At 36.4% G+C, this 27695-nt stretch overlaps 1 protein-coding gene across 3 annotated transcripts in view; it reads right to left on the bottom strand.

The window, feature by feature from the left end:
• The window catches only part of LOC128018708 (IQ motif and SEC7 domain-containing protein 2), a 60995-nt gene that overhangs the window by 18073 nt on the left and 15227 nt on the right, over positions 1-27695 (bottom strand). Inside the window, exon 1 of one of the 3 annotated variants that reach the window (XM_052604419.1) lies at positions 8630-8936. The exons of the other annotated variants lie outside the window; for them this stretch is intronic. Coding sequence (XP_052460379.1) covers positions 8630-8694 — 65 coding nt within the window. The 5' untranslated portion in view covers positions 8695-8936. Of the gene's footprint in view, positions 1-8629; positions 8937-27695 lie in introns of those variants that run through there. 3 annotated transcript variants of the gene reach the window in all.

The raw sequence follows: 27695 nt of genomic DNA, 5'->3' as shown, positions 1-27695 counted from the left end.
GATTATTATTATCAATAGTAGTTTATTATGCAAAGTTGTTTTAATTGTGCATTATAATTATTATGCTACACACACTATGTTTACTGATATAGTCAAGTAAAAAGCACAAATAAATATGATAATTAAAAACTGATTATGAACATAGGCTATCACACGCTTATAAAATAATTTGTATTTGTCAAAAAAAAAAAAAGCAATATTGGTCAGGCTGAACTATTGTCCCAGATCTTCACATATAACATTTAACATTCATTATTCTGAGTTTTTCCAGTCCTCTACTCACATGTAGGCGTGCGCCCTGTCCGGGAGTTTAGTCTTTTGATGGAAGCGCATGGCTAAAGAGGTAAACAAAAATTCACACATGATGTCTGCAGTGGTGTGATAGGGGCGTGCGTTTGCGTAAGACCTGCTCTGGGATCAGCCGAATCATGCCAGTGGGTGTCCAGATGACTGCATCGACGAACTGTCAATTACTGCAGTGCCAATGCAGTGTACAACCAGTACAGTAGCAAAACACACACACACACACACACACACACCTCTCTCTCTCTCTCTCTCTCTCTCTCTTCCTAACAAATCTCTTCACACCAGGGGACTGGTAACTACCAACATGGCAACAGCTGAGTTTTACCAGCAACAGCATAGCTTCAAAACAATCGGCTCTACAGCAATCAAATGAAATAGTATACCTCTCTACACACTGTAACATTCAGCTTATGATTGTCATACGTCATAGTCATACATAATACAGTTATTATACAATAAACTGTTCCACCAAAAGGCAGCAAAGTAAAACTGGCATTTCTCTCTTTCAATCACACACATGGCAATAAATCTACGTCAAACTTTCTCTCCTGTTCCTCAGGTCATGTGTGTGTGTGGTAATGTGTGTCCAGGAATAGTGACAAGTCCTGCACCGATCAGCATGCGTGACTTTAGATATGTGTATGTATGTGTGTGTTTGCTCATGACGCATATGCAGCTGTGGTTGCACTCCGGTCACATGGTGCATGTGTGTGTGTGTGGGCACACTGTGTTGTCCCAACCTCTCATGGCAAGTCACATAAAAGCACACACAAACATGTCACCTCAGTCCTGGCTCAGACCACTACCATACAGATTTATTCCTGAAAAAATACACTATTGTTCAAGATTTATTTATTTGAAATGTTTTTAAAAGAAGTCTCTTTTGTTCATTATGATTAAAAACAGTAAAAATGGTAATATTGTGAAATATTATAACTAAAAATAACATAAAATTTTAATGTATTCCTGTAGAGCTGGATTTTCAGCAGCCATTAGGCCAATCTTCAGCGTCACATGATCCTTCAATACACTTATTTGCTGCTCAAGAAAAATTACTTATTATTATTAATGCTTAAAAACAGTGCTGTTTGATATTTTTGCAATACCGTACTATTTTTTTCTTCAGATTTATTTGATGAATAGACGTTCAAAAGAACTGCACTGACTCAATTCTCACTGACCATACATTATTTCTTCTCACAACTTATTAATAAGTTCAATCTTGGCCACGTTTGTTTCATTTGTTCCCTAATTTTAGGTAAATCATAAAATTAGTTGTACTCATTTGTTCCCTTTTTTAATTTAGTTCATTTGTAGGCACAATATCTTGCCACAATGTGGCCACAATCCCCAGTCCTCATTCACCTTTATTATACTGACGACGACAACAACATGAGGATGAACAAATTACTAAAAAAATTCACTAAGCAGGTGCTTTCAGTTGTAATTCTTTACATAGATATCTGATTTAATAAATTACCTTATAGATGAAGATAAGGAACCCTTTCTGAAGGTTAAAGTGTGCATGTGCATTTGTTTGCTTGTGCATTTTCACGAAGAGGTCCGTGGGCAGATGCTGACAGAAAGCAATGTTTCCTTGCATGTCAGTGAATGGCTGTTCATTGAGTATCACTCAGACTGCTACATGCATTTGGCAGCAATAGTATGGAAAACGTTTGCAAGCATTTCTGCAATATAGTTCATAAGCAAGCATGGATCCACCATGAATGGCCACTTTCACTTTTCAACATACTGTAATTTAGGACATGCTAATCTTGCATACATTAAAATACAGATAATATGTATACTGTACTCAGATTATAATGTTATCATGTGCCTCTGTAAGTAAGACAATATTCTCTCAATAGAAAGAAGTCCATGGGGCAATCAAAATGGATTTATAAAATCATAATACAATAAAATTAGCAATTCAACAAAAATATAAAAGGACTCAGCAGACATTAATACAGCTTAAGCTTGCTCTATAAAACCAATAACAAAGTAATAAAAAGCAGCACCATTAACTTTATGATCTAAAAGAGTCATTTTCTTTCCAATAAAATGATCATTGGCTTATGCTAATGTCTCTATATCACTATACCATTCATCTGCCTCAATATAATGGTGCACTTTAAAAGTGTCACTCTGCTTGCCTCACTCATAATTTTTGAGTAATTGATATTCTTTATTATGTTAAGAAATCATTCCACAACAACCTCTAAAACATTTCACATCCTGCAAACATCTAGCTAAAGCTAAACGGCAAAAATAAAGCTGTTAGAAAAAGAGAAATGTCTGATAAACAGAGTGTGCCATTGATCTTTGAAGGATACTGAATTGTTTCCTCAGTTATTTCTGTGTAATCCTATATCAATTTATGTGTGCCGCTGTGATCTCACCACAAATCAAGCAATCCACCATGAATATCAAATACCGTATACATAATCGAGGAGTAATAAGCAACTTCTACAAGAATATTCTACAAGAAAACATTCAGAGGCCTATGTTTTATGATTATACCAAGAGAGACATGTTTTCATAATTCATTTTAAATAAGCTTGGTGCTAGCGTGCTGCTAAGCTTACACTACAGTACTCCAAAGCATAAAAAAACTCAGCAAAATAATTATCAGTTAAAACACTTAATAATTCCAATTAAACCATTTTTATGATAATATAAGCTTCCTTATAATTCTCTCTCCCTATCCACCATCTTTGATCATTTTTTCACAGAACTCAATGCAGTGTATTACAGATTTGCCTTCTCTATAAAGGATATATGTGATGCAGCCTTTGAATTTGCCCTAAACAAAGTTGGAGGCGGCATAATTAAGCTGCCTACCTTCTGGAACAGCAATGTGATGTCTTAAAATGCTGCCTCCGTAGGCAGCACACTAGGTTTTTGAACAGATCTTGTACGTTTGCTACAGGAGATGGGGGCTGGCGGAACAGCTCTTAGCAATTTATTATCAATTCCATCTATTTTCTTCATCATGTTTAATTAGTTCAGGTTCAGATTTACAGTAATTCCACCATATCAGTCTAGTATCAGCAGCCTTGAGTTGGAAGTGATGTTGTGAGTAAGATCTTCATTTAAGATGTAGAGACAAAGGTATTGTACTCATTTTTGAAGCCTTTTTAGTTTATTATACTGCAAAAAAATGGAAAAACACGGTGTTCATGTTTTTGAGTACTTAAGGGTTAGTCAGCAGAAAAGAAATATTCATGCCTGTGAAAAACAAAACAAAAAGATTTGCAGAATTTCCATGATTTTTATATTTAACAAACGTACTGTAGAAATTAAGACTTGACTATGAAAGAATGCATTAATTTGATCAATTGACTGTAAAAACACATTATAATGTTTATAATGTATGTCGAGAGTTCTCTATTTTAAATAAATGCAGTTCTTTCTATCCATCAAAGTATGAAAAGTTAAAAATGAACTGAAGCCATCTGTTAAAACAGATTGAAATGTTATTCACAGAATATATTCATATCCATCTGCACAAACAATGACACATATTTTTGTCCATACTAGGAATTCCCTTTAAATGACCTTGTTTTATGTAACACAGAATGTAGAATGTAGATGCATGTAAGTCATGCATTCATGAAATATCATTTCATAAGCTTTAAGAGCAGTGCAGGTGGCATTTAAAATTAAGACGATGACTGTATTATGTCAGAAATTTCATTTTTCAGTGTACTTTTTCTTTAAATCTGATGCTGACAAGTTCTGCACCTTTAAAATTGGATTCTGAATTTAGACTTAATTCACACTCACAGGCACATAGTTTCCTCCTGAAATGAAAAGTTAACATACAGTGTCTGAATCATCCATCTCCTTCAGAGTACTGCATGTGCTGCTCTGTTCTCATGCAGGTAAAGGTGTGAGACAGTAAGAGAATGTGTCACTTCAGAGGGCTGTTAAAGGAATGTTCACCCAAAAATGAAAAATATGTTATTATTTTGTCATCCTCGTGTCATTCCAAACCTGTATTTGTTTTCTTCCATGGGACAGGAAGTGAGTCTAAAAATATGGTGATGCTGCTCTTTTCCACACACGGACAGTGAATTGTGACCTTACTGTTGATCTCTGGAAGAAAGCAAATGATTCATTTATGGGTGAACTGCTCCGTTAAAACGAGACCTGAAACTGGATATGAATGAATAAAGTCAAGATCAAAGCCATTTTAAATTAAATATACTAATAAATCAAGTGCATACATAATTATTTACAATGTCATTCATATTGATTACTACTACAGTATATTGCAAACACATACTTTTTAACTATTAATTTGTTTACTTGCTTAAGATGTCCAAACATGACATAATGTTCCTATTTTTGGATCATAAAGCATTGCAAGCCTTCATTTTGCACACTCAGCAAACAACAAATCTTGATGCAGTGAGCATCAGAAGCCAAAGAGCGTGTACGTCATTTCTGCACTCCCCCAAAATGCAGTGTTTGGCAATCACAGAACACTTACTGTTTAAAGCCAAAGGCCAGAACAGCTAAAGTAGCCCTGGGAATCATCTTTGCGTTCATTACTAAAGGCTCAGCCTGAGAACGCACTGTTGGAGAATGAAACTGCTGCCTGTCACGACACAGAGCACTGTACGGTCTCGCATATTGCACAACCTCAAGCAGCCTGTCATTTACACCAAACCGGATCACAGCTTCAGCAGCACAGAAGAGAGAAACACTGACAACGTGAACGTTTTAGGCTTAAAATAGCAAGACTGCTGAGAATACAAAGTAACACACTACTTTAAACTTCAGACATCTGTCTGAACAAGACGGATGTTGAAGGAAGAAAAATAATGACATCTTTTAGTTTAACCATTTCATATTTCTTGTTATTTAGCCAGAAAACAGGAAAATAATCTGACTAACTCTACGAATTCAGGTATAAACTTCAGATGTATATAAAATATATAAACTTCAAATGTATAATAAATATATATATCTCCAATTGCACTTGATCCAAAAATATTAAATAATGTATTAAAAAGCAGAATTATTTATATACAGTAAATGACTATAATTTGACATAATTTATTATATAAGTTATTAACTTATTATGTAACTTGTTACAGTCAGAACACAATAACGCTGCACTTAAAGAAATATAGCATTACTTCACTTGCTCACCAGTGGATCCACTCCAGTGAATGGGTGCCATTAGAATGAGAGTTCAAACAGCTGAAAAAAACATCACAATAATCCAGAAGTATATAGACAACTCCCGTCTTCCAATTAATATCTTGTGGAGTAAAAAATTTAAAAGCTTTATGTTTTTAATAAACAAATCTACTATTAAGATATTTTAATTTAAACCACTGCTTCTAGTCAAAATACCATTCTATAATCCATACTTTTTTTAGCTGTTTTTTTTTAAGTTCATCCCCTGTTGTCCTTTGACATCAAAAGCACTGACATTTTTGTTTCTAAGCAAACTAATAATAATAATGAAACAGAGGAATGTTGGACCCACTTTATATTAAGTGGCCTTAACTACTATGTACTTACATTTTTTATTAATAATTTAGTACAATGTACTTATTGTGTACATACATGTTTTTACATTGTACTTATATAAAAAAAACTACATGTAATTACATCTGTATTTAATTTCTGTAATTACATTTATAATTGCACTGTTGACCCATACTTTACACCTTAACCCACCCTTAAACTTACCCATACCTCCAACCCTCTCCCTAATCTTACCCCTATCCCACCTCAATGGCAGCAAAAGTGTTTTACAATACAATATGAACACAATAACTACATTGTACTTATTTTTTTATGTAAGTACATAGTAGTTAAGGCCAACTTATATAAAGTGGGACCGGACTGTTTGATGATGGCTTCAGTTAGGACAATGTAATGTATATCCCAACACTAGAATGGGCATGAACATGTTTAAGGAAGACGCTATGTTATGTTAAGTTAAGTTAAGTTAGCAACATGAGAAGAAAGCTTTCTTGGCATATCTTTAGACATGTTGGAATGGCAAAACATGCCAATTATTCAGTGAGGTTCCATGCTGAGTAAAATACTTCTTTAATCAGCTGACTCAAGTCTCTTTCTCCAACAGGACTCACAAGCTTCTCGCCAATATGGTAAATAAATGTCACTTTTAATATGTGTAGAAATGTATTTCAAATAAATGCGATACACTACTAGAAACACTAAATAGATTGACAAAAATGTTTGCATTTAACCACACGACAAGGATAAGAAAAGCTTTTCACATTGCTGAAACTTAAACACAGGAAACAAGACTGAATTATGATGAGTTAAGTTAAAACAAATAACAATCATGGCAGTGGCTCAAAGCCAATTGATTAAGACACAGGAAATGACCAGTGCTGATAGTACAGAGGGATACATAGCTGAGGCTTAGAAGAGATAGAGAGGGAGAGAAGGCCGAAGCTCCGGTGAAATCTTTAGCATTTTTGAACTCATATTCTGCTGAAGGGCTACAACGACTATGTTCAAAGTTCAAAAGTTCATAAAGCTAAAGGTATGCTAAAATATAAACACATAATTCAAGATTAAAATCAAAGTATAATTCACTATAGAATTAGACTAGAAAGCATGGTAAATGTATGAATATGAAGGCCTTGCACAGAAACAACAGCCTGCTTGTTTGGTTACATTCACTTGCAATCATGCATCAGCACTTAATAAATAATTCCTTAATGCAATGGATGACAGTCATTATGATGGAGACGGAGAGCGAACAAAATTACAAGACCAACTTGCTAGCAACACACTGAAGAACAGTGATTCTCTCACATACTCCGTCTCTTGCTGCTTCTTTGACAGTGTTGTAACTCTCGCAGTCTGTAAAACAGCTGAAATCTCTCCAGCACTGTTTAAACCCCTCACATGAGAGGACTAACGGATTTAGAAGACCCCCCACCAGCTGACAAACAAGAGAAAGCCTAGAGAGAACACCATGGCCTGTTTCTGCACAACATACTAAAGTGTTTTATCATGTTTTTTGACTATAGACTCAAATCTGGATGCTGTTTCCTGCATGGTACCACTGTAAGAACAAGAAATTTGAAGCACTATGCACAACATGTTCATTCAGCCAGGGGTGTTTTATGAGGAAGCAATGGAGCAAGCGCCTCTTCAAAATTCAGAAAAGAAAAGAACTGACAGTACAAAAATAAAACAGAACGAATATGATGCAATATGCTATGACTGGCCAGTCAGTGCAATAATACCTGTCTCTCATTCTCACAATCAGTCCATAAATCTGGAGTAAACGAATGAACTAAATACAGAGTAAACAGCTAAACCACTCATACATCACCACTTTAGGTTTATCAGAGAAAAAATGTATTTATAAAGATGACCTGTGAGTGAACAGCTTTTTAGTTAGCACTCTGCTCCGTTACGTTAAAGTCAGACCATCATAACACCTGCAGTTAACTGGTTGACTAATCGTCCAAAAAGAAGGTAAAATACCAAATTTGATCAATGACTTACAAAAAGTGCTAATACAAAAAAAAAATTGCTCTTTACTGCAAAGTAATAAGTAAATGTCACGACTTTTACAGTGGATTATTGGTTTCTCATCGACAGTGTAACATAAATGCTCTGCAGAATGTGGGCAAAAATCAACTGGTTAATTTATACCAGACGTAAATAAAATTAAAAAACAAAAAAAAAGACAGAACTTTGGCTCCTTACTGAAGAAGAGCACCACACACTACTAGCTTTAGTGTATTCAAACAGGTTATAGGCTACCAACTCCACGAATGATACCTGGACCAAAACTGTAATTAACTGTAAAATGTTTGAATATTCAACATTCATGTCCATACGAACACCTGAACAATTGAAAAATGATTCAAACATTAGTCAGTACTTAACTTGTTTTGAAATGAGAGCATTACTGTGTTGTGGGAACATGTGACCTACAACTCATTGCCAAGAACATGAATTGAGAAAACGGGACCACTACACGAGCTCAGAAACTCTGTACATTACATGTATTTGCGTAATAACCTATCATTCAAAGGCATCGCTGGATGTTTTTAGCAGTGTTTACCTCTGACTCGTTGGCCTCAAGCGTTTTCTCTGCGGCTAAAAGATGCGCTTCCATTTACACGAGGAATCGCGCGCACGCGTTTTTTTTCCTACTGTATGTTGTTTTTCAGGTGATGCCTCACAACAGGGTCTTTTAAACAAACAAACCTAACAAATTCATTCAAATCCAGTTGGACTGAGAAAACAAACCACATTTTCTAACCAGTCGAGTCAAAAGAAAGGAGTCGCAACAATTGCATCTTACCTATACACAAGCTTGTTATGAAGAATCGCTGGAGTCTTATCCGACGCACAGTTGATGCACCACATCGTTGCGAGAAACACGTCCGGATGCGCAAACGCTAATTCATTTGATCGCTAATTTGGTTCGAGCGCTGACAACGTCCCTCACGGCGGGCGCGCGGAATACATTCGCGTTAAAAGACATGATTTGCGATTTCATGTGATGTCATTAGCGAGGAGATGACGAAAAGCTCATTCTCTCATCCTTGGCCCCTCTCCTCCTCCTTCCCTCTGGTTCTCTCTCTCTCTCTCTCTCTCTCTCTCTCCCCCCTCCAATCCTTTAAATCTTTTCAGGCTCGTGCAGCCAGCGTGACACAGCAGTAAGGGTGCGAAAACGTGTCTGCCAGCAGAGCCTGGTAAACCGCTTCCTGTTCGCAGCACATGATCCGCACCTCAGGCATCATTGCTTCGACTCATCAGACAGGCTCTGTTCGGTGCCATTGAGATCAATCCGCGGCTCATGTGACATAATCAGTGTGTGTTACATCTCGATTCGTCGCGCGGTCCACGAGGAAACGTATGGTGTCAATCTGGTGGTCAATTCCATCACTCAGTTCGAGCCATTCCACAAAGTGTATTCCTAAAAATAAAGGCCTTTTTTGCAGAATCAGTCTGGGTCCCAAAAGAACCTTACGGTGAACAGTTAAACACTTAAAAGGACCCTTGTGAAAAACATTTTCATAATCCAAAGAACCATTTATCACTATACAATGTGCATTGAAAAGGTTCCCGAGACCATTATTGTGCCCTTGTAACGCCTGTGCACACCACTGGAACCAGATGCCAATAAAGAACCTTTTTAATAGAGTAGATAAACAAGAGAGAACTCCATTTACATATTTAGCAGATGCTTTCACCTAAAGCGACTTTACTGTGCCATTCAGGCTATGTTTTTATAATCAGTATGTGTATTCCCTGGGAATTGAACCCATGACCTTTTGCGCTGCTAATGCAATGCTCTACCACTGTGCAACATGAACACATTCACATTCTCTTTAATTAATGTTTTTCTTTTTGTCAGTAGACTTATAATGCAGCACGCTGAGAGAGACTTTTCAACCCACTCTGTTGTGACAACAGTCTCTTCTCTTTATCTTGAGTCTTCTCATCTTGACAATGGCACACTCTGCCTCCATCTTTCACATGGACATCAAAACACAGGAGAGATTTGTGATATTTCTCTTTCTCTTTCTCTCTCTCTGTCTCCATATCTCTCCCTGGCCTCAGGACAGCTTTATATAATTCATCATATTCCATGTTAGCCACCATTTTGATGCCTCCTCCCCTTGTTTGTCATCTGTCTCATTCTTCAACCCAAGCTGCTCAGTGTTCTGTTCACTTCATCTCTCCTGTGTCACTTTGTCTTTTTTTCAGGCTTCTTATGGTCATGTTAAAGCTGGAAGTTTCAGGCCAGGGAATATTAAACATGTCATTTCCAAGCTGGGAAAAGTTTATGCACAGTTCTCTGATTAAGTTCTGCATGGAGAATCCTGTATTTCTATTTGGATACTGCAAAAATACTTAACTGTAAAAATATCATCAATCTTATGATTTTCACCTGGCTCACAAATTAATGGCAATCTTTATATAATAATAAAAAATACATATGCAGCAAATAATGAACAACTGAAAAAGTTATGGAAATCAATTGGTTAAAAATGTTAGAACGTGTGACAGTAAAAAAAATATTAGTTCAAATTCACGGTTCATAGAATTCCATTTATAACGCAACTGTCTAAATTTTGTTTTATGTCCACAAAACTAGACATTAATTTTAATCTGGGCAAGTCCAGCCCAAATGAATTCTAGGGGAATTCTCAGAGTTTTCATTAACATTTAAAAAAGAAACTAAAATTATGGTCCAGATTAGTAAAAGTCCCATGACCTATATTTTGCCATTCATCACACTCTTGTGTGTTATTTTTAAGGACATGAATGAGAATTAATAAGTTAGCTAAATTACTGTCCAAAATCACAAAGTAAATCATATTAAATGGCAAGAGCATTGATTACATGCAGAAATATACTGAAATACTTTAATAGCAATCTTTTTTAGAAAGAAATACAGAATTATCCAGATTATGTACCTTAATTGCACAATTATGCTCATGTAAACAAGTTCTATGAGGTGTTTGGCCTATATACTGTACTGCATAGACTGTATTTTCAAATAAAAAGCTACAATTTGTCAGTGGATATTAGGAATGGGGTTGCATTTTTATTTTGTGATTTCAATGGAAGCCTCAGATGATTGACAGAGCACCTGAAAACATAACTGACAGATCACTTGATGGATTTTTAGGAAGTCCCCCAAACAAGGTTTCACGTTCAGGTTCAGTGAACATGCTGGATGATTGCACATTTACATTCTTTCTCCCAACCTCCTGTGATGGCAAACAAAATAAACCAACAGAGCTCATGCACAGGTAAGTTTCATGCTTTCACACTGAGAAAACATTTCACCACAAATGCTCTCCAAGGTATACAGTATGAAATGTGCCTCATATTGTTCCTGGGGCCCACATTGATGACTGTTGTCAACCGCATGATACAAATCTTGTTGAAATAACGTAGACATACATCATTGCGATGTGCAATGAGCTACTACTCATGCAGCACTCAGTCCATTTTAATGTCACCAGGGAAACACGTGATGCATATCTCCACATGATTGGACTGATATGATGCTTCATGACTTTGCTCTATCAGCCTCCTGTGTTAAGCATTCAATGCTGGTCTCCTCGCATTTCCCCTTTCATGATTCCCAAAGAACAACGATACAACGTGCTGCTGACTGCAATATTAATAAAGTCTAACTAGGTCATTTGAGTGATCAGAAAGACACTGCTTCAGAATGCAGAGAGTGTAAACAGTTGAGAGGGATGGAGATATCACTTCAGATTAAGATTTCTCCATAATGAACACAAATGAAAAACACATTCATATAATATTTTCAGGTTGATTTATAATATTGTATAAATCTGAACGTGAGAACTCCGTTTAATGTGAAGATCCTAAGTCAAGATATAATAAATCGCTAAAGAGCAACCGCATCACACTGTGCATCTTGTTGATAATTAAGCACATCCTTACTCAGTATTACAGGACAACAACAACAAAAACTGTTTACGTATACACTTGACAGTAAAGATATTTACCATGTTACTAAATATTTAAAAATCATGTAAAAAGGTTTCCACAAAAATATTAATCATCACAACTCACCAAATCAGCATATTATTATATTCAGACAGAAAACAAATTGTTTTCAATTGTACTAATATTTCACAATATTAATGTTTTTACTGTATTTCAAACAAATGCAGCCTACAATAACAACAACCCTAAAATAATGGTCATTCAAATAATTTGTATAAAATGGTTCCGGCCTTTTCTTTGCAGATTATAAAAATTTGCTTTATCTCTCTCTCTCTCTCTCTCTCTCTCTATATATATATATATTAAAACATTTCAACCCTCTTTGTTCCTGAATCAATATTTCCCACCATTTATCATTTTCGCTTTACTCTCTATTTGTCCATTACAGTAATCCTGTTTACCGATCTCTTGCTCATCATTTGTCTCTCTCCATCTCATTCTCATTTCTTTGTAATCACACTGCTTCCCACCCTCTCTCTTTTTTTAAATCATTATCTCTCTCCACACTGCTTCCACCCTCTATCCCTCCTTCTCGATGACGTCACTCTCTCTGAAAGAGTCGTATTCAGAGAAGGGGATGAGGGGCGGGGATGAGAGGAGAGAGTTGCTTGGTGACCGTTGCTGAGAAACAGATGTGGGAGGGGTTGCAGCGAGCCAGATTCAAGAGTGGGGTTGCCTTGGTGACCAGGGTTTCACACTGTATTACAGGATTTGGCAAAAAAGGGAGGGCTCGTGTACCTCCGAGGGGTTATGTAGCATCATATAACTACATACTACATTTTTGCACAAAGAAAACCAAAATAACAACTTTATTTAACAATTTCATCTCTTCCGTGCCAGACTTCGATGCACACTCATGACAGTACCACGACCATTTTTGGGTGAACTTTCCCTTTAAGAATCCAAACAATTTGAAACTAAGCCATATTATTTCAGTTAAGGCTAACCACATAAATTACTAATAAAACATCTGGGGGTCAGAATGTTTTTTTTTATTTGTTTTTTTAAAGGAAAAGGATGAAGAATGAAAACATTAAGAGGCCACAGGAGATGGAAACATGTTTACATACATGCACAACAGGAAGCTGTCCTATCTAGAAAAACACACTTTGACGGGACGGTGGAAGGAGCTGTCCATTGTGCTGAAAACAGCAATCATCAATGAGTGCTTGACCTCATTTATAGTGGTGCACTATTAATTCAGTTTATTTGTGACACTGGACTACAAAACTAGTCTTAAGTCACTGGGGTATATTTTTAGCAATAGCCAAAAAACATTGTATGGGTCAAAATGATAGATTTTCTTTTATGCCAAAAATCCTTAGGATATTAAGTAAAGATCACGTTCCATCAAGATATTTGTAAATTTCCTACTGCAAATATAACAATATTTTATTTTTGATTATTAATATGCATTGCTAAGGTTTCATCTGGACAACCTCAAAGGCGATTTTCTCAGTATTTCTATAATTATAATTTTTTTGCACCCTCATATTCCAGATTTTCAAATAGTTGTATCTCAGGCAAATATTGTCATATCCCAACAAACCATACATCAATGGAATACTTATGTTGTATAAATCCCAATTTTGAAAAACTGACACTTAAGAATGGTTTTGTTGTCCAGGGTTACTTTATTTAATTTAAAAAATATGTGTGAATTAGTGTGCTTTAATGTGAAATTATTTATATCTGTTGTTGTCAACTAGATTTCCTTGTAAATTGATGGGCATTCAGTGGTAACCCAAGAGTGTGTGTGTATATATATATATATATATATATATATATATATATATATATATATATATATACATACATGTATATATATATATACACATACATATATATATACACATACATATATATATATAAACTTGGAAATTAAAAAAGGTGACATTTAAAATAGTTTAAATGTATTAATGGTAATTAATATAATTATGAAAAACTTTTGAAATAATTTACACAGAGCAATGATAATGAATTAAATTAATCCTCTTTATTAGTAATTTTTATACAAAAAAAACTATAATAAAAGTAGTGCAAAATAGAAACTTTTAGCAAATATTTTCCATTGCATTGCGATTTATAGTCTAGTTTTAACCAGTTTCTAGTAAGTGTGAGAGAGGCTCTTTTTAATCAACAAATAAGCTGCTCTTTTAATCAAATTTTCCCATTATGAATTATGCAGCAATTATTCCCTGCACTTTATTAGGGTGTAAAATTACCCTCAAAGCAAGTCAGGATTCCAAATAAGGACACAGAGAAATTGAAGCTTAAAGCTTATGGATCAGGTCTAATCAAAATGTTTATTTACACACAGAATAAATAAACACAGAGCAAACAGTCATTATGCATTCCATAACTGTCCTTATCACAAAATATAAAACAGCAGCTGTGCTAATTAATTATTCAGGAAACATTGAACATGAACATTAGATTATCAGTTTAATTTTGCAATCAGTCTAAGATTTTCAGCAGCCATTACTGTAGTTTTCAGAGTCACATCATTTTTGGTGCACACAATACGTTTTTATTATATAGGTGTTGAAAACAGTTGTGCTGCTTAATAACTTTGTGGAAAACATTTTATTTTTCAGGATTCTTTGATGAACAGTAAGTCAAAAAGAACAGCATTTACTTGAATATTTATACTTTTGAAAGCCCATGTTCTTTGCAGCTAGACGTTGTAGTTATAGCATCTGCCAGCTGGGACTAACCAGTCAATGCTGCTAACCAGCTAAACCTTGACCTCTTGGTTTATCCACACTGTCATCTATAATTTAATGATTTCCTCTGTCACTGTATTACTGTCACCAGTACTTTTTTTTTAACCAGTGCAAGTGAACAGGACACTGTGAACTCAGAGCAAAACACCTGAGGGGGAAACATCCTGATATGAACATACAACCATCAGAGAGACTGGGTGCCCTTTTACAGCCGAACATTTCCATTCCCTCCATTTCTCTTGGAATATATCAAGATGTGTGACCTTGGCTTGGACCAAAAATACACAGTACAGGCATTCACACTTTTATATCCACAGACAACACTCACCCTTAAATATTTTCATGCAAACATACAAAAAATCAACATTTAGTACAGTAATTTAATATAAACCAGCCGTCCAGCACCAGCAGTGAAGGCACTGCCCAAGAGCGACGCCATGATCTCCAGCAGCGTGCAGAAAGGACTGGAGTCACCCTCGCCCTTTGATGTGCGCTTCCACTAATCTGCGTTTAGCTCCCTTTCATGATCACCACAAGCTGACACTTGCTGTCTACCAACCATAATTAATCCGACACAGTCATCGCCGCTGAAACATATTAGCAAATTAACAATTTCGTAAATCCCTCAGAGTTTGAAGTCGCACACCGCAGCGGAATGACTGCAAACTGTCAGCCTCGAGAAACTTGGACAGCCGTCACTCAGCTTGCGATTGTTGACTCACTTCTCAGTAGAAACAAGAATGAAAACAAGAGATAAAACTCCTCATAATAGTTAATACTCATAATATACACAAAATGATTATTGTTGGTCAACTAGCATTCTGCTGTCAAATACTTTTGTACTATGACATCGAAATACATTTCCTAACTTCTTGCATATGAAAACAACTGTTATTCTCTCTTTTTCTAGCACTGTGTGGCACCATATATGCTTATATGATATATACTTATATGATAATCATTAACCACAATATAAACAAAAACATCATGAAATGGCCATTTGACACAATCACTGTAGCAGCGTACGCTAATAGAACTTTTTGTCAGGGTTTGCTCTTCCTAAGAGAGTCAGGAGGCATTAAGACAGCAGAACACAGCACGAAATTACCCATCAGCCTTGTACTTGCCGACTGAAGATAACAGAAGTGCTCCTACCAGACTCAGTTAATCTTCTGTCACTAGATGAGACCCATGGGTGCACACACACCCCGTAAATCTGACCATTCTGGTTGAATTCATCTTTAGCCTTAAACAACCTGCTCTCTTCAGCTTATAAATCTACTTATAAATCTTTATTTTTTCCTCTCACACACACTCGAGAATGTGTGCATGCAGCCAGCTGCTTTTCTTTATATTATTCATTTAAAACATGACCTCTCACTCTTCTGCTTACTCTCTCTTTCTCTCGCTCTCACACACCCTTCCCCCTCCTCTCCTAAAATGGTTTTGACAGATTTTTTCTCCCTCTGGATCTTTGAACCTGTCACTTCATTTCTAGATGTGTCAATTCATCATTCTTTCCATCCATCTCCCTCCTTCATGCTCCTCTTGTCTCCGACAACACAGCCAGTACAAATCCCACTGCTATTTAACTATTACCCACCATCTCTGAGCTCTGTGAGACAAACATACTGTAGACACAACAATCAATTACATATAAAATCTGATTAATTACATGATTATACCAATAAATGCATCTATCACAATTATTTAATCACATATAACAATATTTGCTGATAAAAACATTTGTTTCGCTTGTTTCAGTGTTTGACATGCAGTGCCAGTTTCAAAGATTAGACCAATAAGGAAAAGTTGGGGTGGGGTTAGCAAATGTGGATCATTGGTCAGCAACAAGAGGAAGTTCTTATAGCAGCTGTGTCTGGATACTTTGAACTTTTTTGTTTTGTTTCAATTCTGCTGTTCAACTATTTTTGTTATCGCTTCATTATTTCCATTTTTGTTGGTGCACATTTCATTAAAAGCCCTTTCTGTGCTATATTTTCCCCCCAAAACAATACTACAATTCTGGCAGATAGTAATATACAAAAAATTAGGGCTGCACAATTAATCAAATTTCTAATCGCAATTACAATTACAGATGACACAACTACTTAATCGTTCAAAGCAGCAATTAATCGTATGTTATTTTGTGCGCTTAAGATGTTTTTTCTTTTCTTTTTACAAGTTATCTTAAGGGATTTTCCATTGTTTAAATTGTAATTTTAGTACAACACTATAATACTATTAATATTTTGATCTGTATTTTTTATATATTTTATTTTTATGATTTAAATAAAAAAAAACAATCCGATGTATAGTTGACATTTGAGGCTTAGTACTACTGGAAAGAACTACTACTACCACTACTACAAGTAAATTTAGGCATCACAACATTTCTGTTGGAAATACAGTTGGAAAATGATGAGATCTTCTAAAGATTACATTTACCAGTGTTAATACAATGTTGGATTCTATTTTAATCGAGAATTCAACTTTGACTGACAATAAATTAAAATCTCTTTAATATTGGCTTATAACTATACGGTATAGACAAACTGTGCATCATATTTTTTACTGTGTGCTGTGTCTCGTGTTTTTAAACACATTTTGTGTGAACGCCCCCTAGAATTATAATATATTACTTCATTTATTTTCATATTGTCATATTCCGACGGCTGGAAAATTACTTACTAAATTTACTGTAAATTCAGCTCCAGGGGCATCATTAAGCATGTTAATTTTCAATCAGTTTTTATTTATTTATTTTAACTGTATAATGAATCAGACAAAATGAAAACTGATCAACCAACATCCCTAGTTACAGCAGTGCTTAAGCTGCATATCCTCTCTCACACACACAGATGTTCTCCACAAAAGACAAAGACATCAGTTTTAGGCAAAATAAAAAAAGTGAAATAAATTTCATTTCTGAAACAATGACTTAACCACTAGCAGTCTAAAGGCAGGCCAAACTGGTAAATTATTGAGTTCTGTCTCACTCAGGCATAAGACACTTCACTTCATCCCAAGTGGCCCCTTCAGTTTATTTTTAAAGCAACATTTACATAAAAGAAGCCAGAACAAATGCTGTCCAAACTCACACGATACAACAATTATGCTGAAAATGAATAAACGAGGAATAAATTTTATTCTGTGGGCCTTCACATCTAACCGTATCACCACTAGGCTACGTACTATTCTAGAGAATCAGCTGTCTGCTTGTCCTACACAGAAAGACACGGCACTATTTACTAAATGACAATAGCAAGTATCGTAATAGTTAAGGAGATGCATTAAATGCAATGAAGAGCATAAACCAGATCAGCTGAATGTGAATTTGAAAATGTCATGGGTAAAAAGGCCCACAGTCAACATATTTCCCATTCAGAGTGAGCGGACGGCACATCTGTTATCGCAAGACTGTGCTGCTTAGTTAAGTGTCAGCGCTAATGCCACAGACAAACGTGCTATGATGCAGAGAGTCAAAGAGTGAAAGGATGGAGGAGTGAACAAACGAATGAGAGCTTACCATCACGCAGCCACAGAAAGGTCCCATTCAGGCTGAAGGATGCGGAGGAAAAAAGAACCCCTATTCTAGTCTACCCTGTCTCTCTCACACACCCAACACCCCTCCTTCTTTCTCTCACTCCCTCTCGCTCTATCTTTCTCTCTCTCTTTGAGGAGCAGAGCAGAGAGAAGCTGCATTCTTGACAGGTCTCTTCCACGTGTGTACTTTACTCATGATTGCACATGCACACACACTCACACTCACACAAACATACACACACACACACGTGTGAATGGGCTTTTTGCAGTGCGGGTTTATGGAGAAATGCAGGGATCAGGCATAGAGCTTCATTAAAATATTTATTTGTCATATTAAAGGCGCAACTCGATTTATCAAAAGACTTTTGGAGTCAGTTTCTAGGAATCGGTTTGGCTCTTGCTGCCATTTTCAGCTTTGGTAGCTTGTGTGTTTGCTGTCTGCCTGACAAATGCAGCAGATTGCAACACCTTTAGCTCAGATATGAACAGCATGTGTGTGAGGTTCACTGTGATGACGATTCGGTGGTGAAATGAACCCGATGGAAACTAAGCTGAGAATTAATGATTCTCAGGGGCAGCATTCGAAGAATAATTAAGTCCAAAATGTTAATTCTCTATCTTTGTGGAACACAAAAAAGAAACATTTGGGACTGTATTGTGTGCTCTTTTTCAGTCTATTAGAAACAGACTGAAATTGAAGTAATTATTGTGGTCATATGATGCGCAAGGGCTCATCACTGATGTCAAAACTGGTGCAAAGTGTCTTAACACTGCATATTTACATCTAAAATATACACAACAGAGTAAATGCGATTAAGCCTTACATTGGAGGCAAAGATTATCCAACAATAAAATGTGTATATTTTTATATTGTATTATATTACTTACTATATAAATGTTTTTATTTTATTTTATTCATATAGCATCTTTCCAAAGCTCATGGCAGGGTTCTTACTGTTGATAAAAATCTTTTTTCACACATAATAAAATTATTAAAACAAATTCAAATTACAACTGAAAATCTAAAAATAAAAGCTAATTCAAAATATTAATAAATGTTACAATAGTATGCACCTTTTTCTTGTCATAAAAATGGGCACAGTTACATATGTAAATTCTATGGGTCTGGCTTCCGGTCTCATCTGCATCTGCTATTTTTAGCTGAACATAGCAGTGAAAGTTGGGGTGTCTTATATTATTTTAATGTATTATCTTAATTATGAACATACTGGTGTGTAGTGCAAACAGTTTTACCGTTTACTGCACGTTGTTATTCTCCTTGTTATTTACCTATAGTGGCTAATGAACCCGAAGTCTCACCCATAGGCTTACTTTCACATTGAAGAAAAGGGTGAATATAAATAACACTAAAATAACAAGGACACTTTACAATTAATAATAATAATAATAATAATATTATATATATATATATATATATATATATATATATATATATATATATATAAAAAAAATTCATAGAACAAAGAAATTCTCACAAAAAAGAAAACAAATCCAAATATATGCTTGATCACTGTTTCCTTGTGGCTATAAAGGGCACTTGAGTGAGAATCCCTAGAAGATGCAGTCATTTACTGAGAGAAAGGGAGCTATTCATGATCATTCCCACATACAATTAACAAACAAACAGGCAGGTGGCACCGACAAAATGAGACAAGAGTAAGCTAGCTCCGTGTCCTGATTCAGCAGCTCCAGAGGCAGACAGGGAATGAAACTGCCTAAGAGCAGCGGGGTGGAATGGGTTCATTTGTTCAATGTTACTCATTTAGAGCTTAGAGAACTGGACCCTCCTCTCTCTAGTTTGTATACAGGTCGTAACCACCACTGCAGGGTTGTGCACCATTCAGAATTTAAATGAGAACCTTTTCAATTCTGCTTAAGTTCATTAGAATTAAAACTGGATGCAGGATTACAATTTGAAATTGAATGTTATGAAGTAGAATTCAAACAAACTGAAATTCAAAAAAATCTGAATAACCTTTAAATTGAAAATCTAAATGTGAAAGCGTTGAATGTTGGCTTGCATGTGAAGGTCAGAACTGGAGTTTTTGGAACAGTGTTTAGAAACGACAATGATAGATTCACTAAACAGAAGGATTTTCTGAGCACATACCTGCAGAGCGAGGGACCTACAAACCGCATACAGAACAGGGGCCAAAAGTCTGGACAGATGCACTGCAGAACAAACATCACTAGCTTTCTTTTTCCTCTTCTTCAGAGAATTCATGCAGCATCTCCAATACTTGACCTCCTTGATATTCCACACCACAAAGTCCAGACTACCGAGTCCTTCTGCTGTGAGCTTGACACCCGACCACTGAGACTGCAGCACATCCATTTAAATCTGCTTCTGCTTGTCCTGTCTGTCATGGGCCAGCTCTGTGTGATGGTGATCTGAGAGATCAGATCCCAGCGGCACGTGTGACAGCAGTAAACATGCAGTTATCATTTGCGTCTATCCTAGTAGATTCCAGCCCTTTCCAGCATTGGCTTGGATGTAAGGTAGCTTACAGGATTTAGATTTGATGACCGCGCAAAAGAAAATCCATAGGGAGAGAACTTTGATGACGGTTCCTAACTGAAGCACTTCATTTTCCTCTAAAGTAAATGATAGATAAACACACTCAGCATGAATACATTCAAGAAATAATATTCCAGAGAATTGTACTGCTTCATGTGCTCAATAGGCTGGTTAAACACATTTGCCCAGGGTTCAATTTCTTTATTTTGCATACTAATATACTGTATTCAGATATGAATGCTTAAACTAATAAATAACTGATGCTTTCTGAAATAGATTCTTTGATCAAACCATTTTAACCTCTGTTGAGGAAATGTTCTGGTCATGTTGGGTTACATCCATGGTACGGTTTCATTCATTGATTTCCCCCATTCCTTTCATTTTCTATTGGCCCGAGGTTGTATTTTCCAGTTCTCACCCTTCCCCCCTCCGGCTCTGACACTTCCTTCATCTCTCCCACTAAGACTTTAATCAAATTATCCCTACCCGGCCTTTCGTCCAGCTGAGGTGACACTTACAAACTGAAGCACATCCACACAGCACAATCAATCAATCAGGCAAACTCTTGAAAACAGAATACAGTTAGTTGAAATGCAATGAAATGCAAACTTAATTTAGCACCTGCCCCCATCCACCCCCCAAACAAGGGAGTACATTCATAATTTGAATGGGATCCCAACTGTATCTAATCTCTTTACTTAATGATGTTGCACTTTTGTTATGTGTGTACATATCATTTAAAAATGTAATGCAGTGCCAGTTTAACCCGGGGATCAGCTCGGTGTTTGAAAACATGTGGGAGGTGCCACAACAGAGGTATATACGAGTGTTGCTATCTGAAGGCGTCTGTTATTGGAGCACGGTCTGCAGGCAGTCTGTTACAGCTATTACTTATGCACTGTAAATGCCAGAAGATGATGATTTGGAAAGAAGAAAAATAACTCTTAACAACAGTATTTAAGTATTGAATATTATTATAAAATATTAAAGGAACAGTTCCCCCCAAAATTACAATTTACTTAAAATGTACTCTCCCTCAGGCCATCCAATATGTAGATGAATTAGTTTCTTCTTTAGAACAGATTTGAAGAAATTTAGCATTACATCACTTACTCACAAATGGATCCTCTGCAGTGAATGGGTGCCGTCAGAATGAGCATTCAAACAGCTGATAAAAATATCACAATAATACACAAGTAATCCATATAACTCCAGTCCATCAGTTCAAGTATTGTGAAGCGAAAGCTGCATGCTTGTAATAAACAACTCACCATTAACTGCTTTATCTGTGTATGTTTCGTTTGAGTGCATTTTTTCTTGATTCAGACAAGAAAACTTTTTTTTGCTGAAACCAGTATTGATAAAGGATAGGAGTTTTGTATCGCTTCACTAGACATTAATTGAAGGACTGGAGTTGTGTGGATTGTGTGGATTACTTGTGGATGTTTTTATCAGCTGTTTGGACTCTCATTCTGACGGCACCCATTCACTGCAATGAGGATCCATTGCGGAGCAAGTGATGTAATGCTAAATTTTGATGAAGAAACAAACTCCTATTCGTTTTGGATGGGATACTTAGGGTGGGTATAACTTCAGCAAGACTAAGCAGGTCTTCTTATTATTGTAATCTTAAAATAAATGTAAACTACAGAAATACCAAAACATTCAAAAGTTTCTCTTTTTTTAAATTATATAAACAATAATTATATTTAAAAACTACATAACCACTTTTATTTTGGATCATAATAGCATTTATTCAGTTGCTTTCATCATCATCATCAGAAGTATTATCACCACCACATCATCATCATCATAAGTAACATTCTTATAATATTCAGTAATATGTCAGTTTGATATCATATCCATTATCATTCATGAAATATACAGATATCAATGAATGTTCCGCCTCCTTTGGAAAGGAGAATGAATTAAATTTCAGTATTTACAGCATGTAAAAGAGAGAGAGAGAATAAAAATAGTAAAGAAGGGCTCTTTCATGTGTGACTCATCGCATTCATTCCCTCTGTGAGCGCTAAATACTGGAACACGCTGACTGAACACATCAGGTGAAAGATTCCACCTCTCATCTCTGTGTTAGCATTGAAATAGTGTTGTTTGCAGCCACTGTATGTGAATCACAGCATGGCTTAAGGGGAGGTACTGCAGGCATACAGAATGCATTGGGTTGGACACAATGTCATTTTTGAGATTTTCTGAATTTTTGATTTTGCTGCTGTAATATTTATGATGATTTTCAGAAAGTATTTTATGAGGCATTTGTCTATTAGCAGCATATTTATTTAGATGCACGAAGTTTGCGTTTATATATTTATTTATTAAATATTGTGTTAAATAGCTGACAAATACTGTACCAATCAATAAATTGATGATTTAAAAAAAAAGACTGTAATACTCTAGATTATATCTCTTCTACTTAAATCTGCAAATTTGCACCAGGAAGTCAATTAGTACTCCTTGATTTTTTTTTAATATAAAAAAATAAATAAATAAAAACCTTTATTTGCATATATTTTACAACTGTCAAAATGTCAATTTTGATTAAAGTCACCTGTAGTACGTCCCTGGATTAAAATGTTCACCCTCTCTGTGAGTGACATCATACTGCTGTTAACCGTTACTGGACGAGAGCCTTCACCTTCAAACTCTATTCTTTCTGTATTTAACAGCTCCCAAAGACATCCAAAAGTCTAGTACAACAAAGTGAAAACAATAAAGCCCCCACTATAATGCTAATCAAAGAACAATATCATTCACAACTATGAAAGATTTTAAAAAGAGCAATGACTTTTTGGAACATGCATTAGATTTCGAGAAACTCACAGGATTTTCTTATTTTCAGTTTATGCAAATGAGTCTCGGAGCATGTGGCAACAATGTCATTGTCATCTTCCTGTGACAAGTATGAGGGCATTTCATGGTCACACATTTTTCTAATGTGTTTTCTTGTGTTTCTTAGTCCTATTGCAATTCTTCCCATGAAAGATATTTGGTTCATGCAATGATTCCCATCACGTTTTTACATTCATTTCCCATCTGAGCTCTACATTTCTTTTCAGCTGATATTCTAACGGATCAGGCAAGGAATACGAATCTTATTAAAATCATAAATGCTAAAGTAAGAGTCAGTTTTCCAAAGCAGTTCATTATGTGTGTTGTGCGTATGACTGTTCGGGATATTGTCAGTTCAATTACATATTACAAAAAAAACACTACGGTTTCAAAATAACTAACTCCTCCAAAACAATCTTGGACACTTTCAACAAGGATGCGAGACTGTTTTTGAACTGTGACAGCATGTCAAACTCTGAACGTTTAGCTGCTGGAACCACCGCACCAAAGCGATGTGACCTACAATAGTGCCAAACGGTTTGTTTACATTGTCTCTTATACCTGAGGTACAGTAAGAAGTTCACTATAACAATAATAATAATAATATCTCACTACTATACCTGGATAATTCAGTGCCATCTTGGAGGATTCATTCATTGAAGAAGGCCAGAGATTGAAAAACTTTCAGCACCGCTTAAACCCTGTTGTTGTTACTGACCTACACCGCTAGGCTAACATGCCAACCAGGCCTTTTTCTACTTCAACATGGTCCAAAGTGTCCTGCACTGCGTGACGTGTCAAACATTGACATTTACATGTATGTACAGAGTCACAAACTTTAGTCTGAGTTGGTAGAAGTGGGATGACACAGACCGGTTTGGCTTTGGATTGGTTAGGTGATAAGCAAATGCCGGCAAACAACAGTACAAAAAAAGAGACACGAAATGTCAAGAAAGCAAAACAAAAAGACAAATGGTGGTCGGTGAAGCTTCACATTCAAATATGGCTTTACGGAGGCTTGCTGTCATGCTGGTCCTGATACATATACCTAAAAGTATTGTAAATCCTTAATTTTGTTGGGTTACTTTGACAGTTGAGGCAACAGCCAAGCATTTTTTTTTCTCTCTGTGGGGAAACGGAGGATGATACACACACACACACCCTTTCTTTTGACACTAAATGTGGGAACAAACACATCACAGACTGTACTAAAGTTACACAGGTGTTTGGCACACAAGATACAGAGGCCAGAGGAAGAAAGACAAAAGCAAGAAACAAAGAGAAGCTGATATTCTGCGACAATGAGAGAACCGTGGGATAAGACGGAGGTGGAGAAAATCTCTTCCTCTCTTCGGGCTGATCTTCCACTTCAGATCTTTTCCATTATGTCCCCTTGTTACTACTGTACAGCAATGGTTTTCGACCTCTTTAGCCTGTTTCGGTCACAGGATATTTGTCCATTTCTGAGAGGTGGTAGGATGCAGATGACATGCTAGTGCAAAGGATATTTTTCATCGGTTTCAGTTCAAATTAAGATCAGCTGCATTTAGGCTGCAGGTTCAGATGCACTTGGTTCAAGTTTAGCATCCAGGTGATTGACAAGTTTACCCAATACAGTCTTGTTGGTGTGGGCAAGGAAATACTGGGGATGCTGTCAGGGGTTGGGCCAACAAGTCTGCTGGTTACCTAGAGGAGGGGCTACTGCACTCAGAGGCGGGGCAACAGAACTGATGGGCGATGTCATCGTCCTCATCCTCTCTAGGGTGCGGCAAAGGCGGTCAGGGAGTTGAAAGAGTAAAAAAAATAAAAAATAATAATAATAATTCAGATGAAGAAGAGAAGTGTGTTAGAACAGTACAGAGAAGCAATACGAACAAATGGAAATATGGATGAGTTTCAATATTTTGTTGTATATAAATCCAGTAACCCTCAATCTACAGTGCTGTAATTTTGTTGTGATTCAAATCTGGCACAATTTGCTTGTAAATTAGAATGAGGGTGCTGGAATGAGTGAAGAGCTGAAAATTGGCGGGTTGTGATGGCACTAAGGGAATTAGAATCCCGGAGGAAACTGAGCTCATGAATATTAATTAGTCCACGCTGACATTACTAGTTAATTTTACTAAGCTGTCAAGTCACGGTCATGAATTAATATTCATGAGTCTAGACTTCACCTTGGTACTATTTATATATTGGCATGTGCAGATGTGCAGAAGTTGGATGCAAACTTGGAATTGAAATATCACATTAAAGAATATTTTGTATTTGTAATATCAGATAACATTTTATGATAATATTAGAGTGCTATAGAAATGAGTAAATGTAAATAAGCTAGAATTTTTTTTACTAGTGCCCAGATAGCACACGTACGTCTGCAAGATGTTAAAAATCGCTTCATCTGTAAAACATCTGCAGTGTACAAACATCTGATAGATATCAATTTATGTATTTACATACAGTTTATTATAAATCATAAACATCTTAAAGACATCTTCTTAACGTCCATTTGACATCTGATCGGAAACGTCCTAAAGATGTATTGCAGATGAGCAAACACACTTAAAAAATACATCTTGCAGATGTAAATGCTGACGTCAAATAGACGTCTCCATGATGTATATGTGCTATCAGGGTGATTCCAAACAGGAGACAAACTCTGCCTCCTAAAATCACTCAAATATCATAATATCCACTAAGTAAGTTTGAATAAGGCTAAAAGTCAGTTCCAGCACGTCTGATTCAGGAACTGTCTTTAATTTGCAGTCAAACCTCAGCCTTGTGTTTCTCACTCAACTCTTTACCAGCAGGGGGCAGAATTGTAGCACAAACCGAATTCATCCACCACAGTTCTGTCAATAAAACCCTGCCAATTAAAGTAGCACTGGTGTAACGAATATATCAGTTCTTATGCACATACATAAATACTTTGGCAATGTTATAATAATTTTCAATGTAGTGCATTTCCAGTTCAAATTGTTTTTAGGTATTACAATAGGCTACTCTACCACATCTCATCTCTTCATAATCTAAATTGAAGATTAAATGATCAAGTGAACTAAAGCAATGTGCACAAATACATGCAACATGAAATCATGGGAGAAAATGGTTTTGATGAGGAGAGGAACGAGACAAGAGTGTAAATCACACAGTGGAAGAGTGTGAAGGGAATTAGGTGTTTTTGTACATGTTTCCATCTCAGTGGGGAGACTGGTGTGTGGATATAATTTGGACCAAGATTGAATAGACGTCTTGTTCAGAGATGCGCATGTGGAGGGACACTAATGCAAATTTAAAAGGGCAAACGTGTAATTTCTGTTTGTGTTAGTGGCACAACATTGCATTTGTTTGAAGGCGGGACAAACAAAGGAATTCAAGAATATAATTCTTTTTGAAATTCCATTTAGTGGCACAGAAATTACACACTTCACCTTTTAGAAAATGAAATCACATTATCACAAAGCTCATTTGAAAACTTTTTTTAGTTTGAATTAACATGGTTAATAAAAGAGTAAACTGAAATTGATGAGGCCTGCTGGAGTTCAGACCTCGCTGGAATTATGGGTAGTTAGTTTAGAGAGGACTGCTTTCCCTTTACTTTCTGAAGAGGTTGGAGATGAGAGGTGAGTGGCTGGATGTGGGTGATGGGAGACACTGAGGTGGTGGAGGGTCACGTGAGCAGGTTATCTAAAGGGGAAGTGTGGGCTCGGGCCCTTACCTTGCCTGCTCCGGGTGCCGGGCAGGGGGGAGGGCGCAGGGCGGCTTGGGCAGAAGGAGCCGTGCGGGGCAGCAGTACTGGTGATGGGTGGAGTGGCTGTTTGCGGTCAAACTGTTGTGGACAGAGGTAGAAGCTGGAGTAGCAGTAGAGGAGGTGGAAGAATTGGTACGAGTAGAAGTACTACAGGTGGAATAGTGTGGTGACCTGACAGAGAGAAAGAAAGAGAGGAAGAGGGGGGAGAGAGAGAAAGGAGGAGGAAGATAGAGATAGGCACAGAAAGAGAAGAAAGAAAGAGAGAGAAAAAATAAAGTCAAGAAAGAAACAAAAGATAACAGACAAAGACAGCCACATGCATACAGTACATTACAAACACTTTAGCAGCAGCAGCACAGGCATGGTTAAGCAGAGTTATGCAGACTTATGAAGCGTTATGCAGACTGGAGGGGTAGGTGCAATCAGCCTGAGTATTTAATGAAGATTTAGATGGTTTATG

The sequence above is a fragment of the Carassius gibelio genome, chromosome A8 (assembly GCF_023724105.1).
Source record: "Carassius gibelio isolate Cgi1373 ecotype wild population from Czech Republic chromosome A8, carGib1.2-hapl.c, whole genome shotgun sequence".
NCBI classification, from domain to species: domain Eukaryota; kingdom Metazoa; phylum Chordata; class Actinopteri; order Cypriniformes; family Cyprinidae; genus Carassius; species Carassius gibelio.
This window is presented reverse-complemented; position numbering and strand designations above follow the sequence as displayed.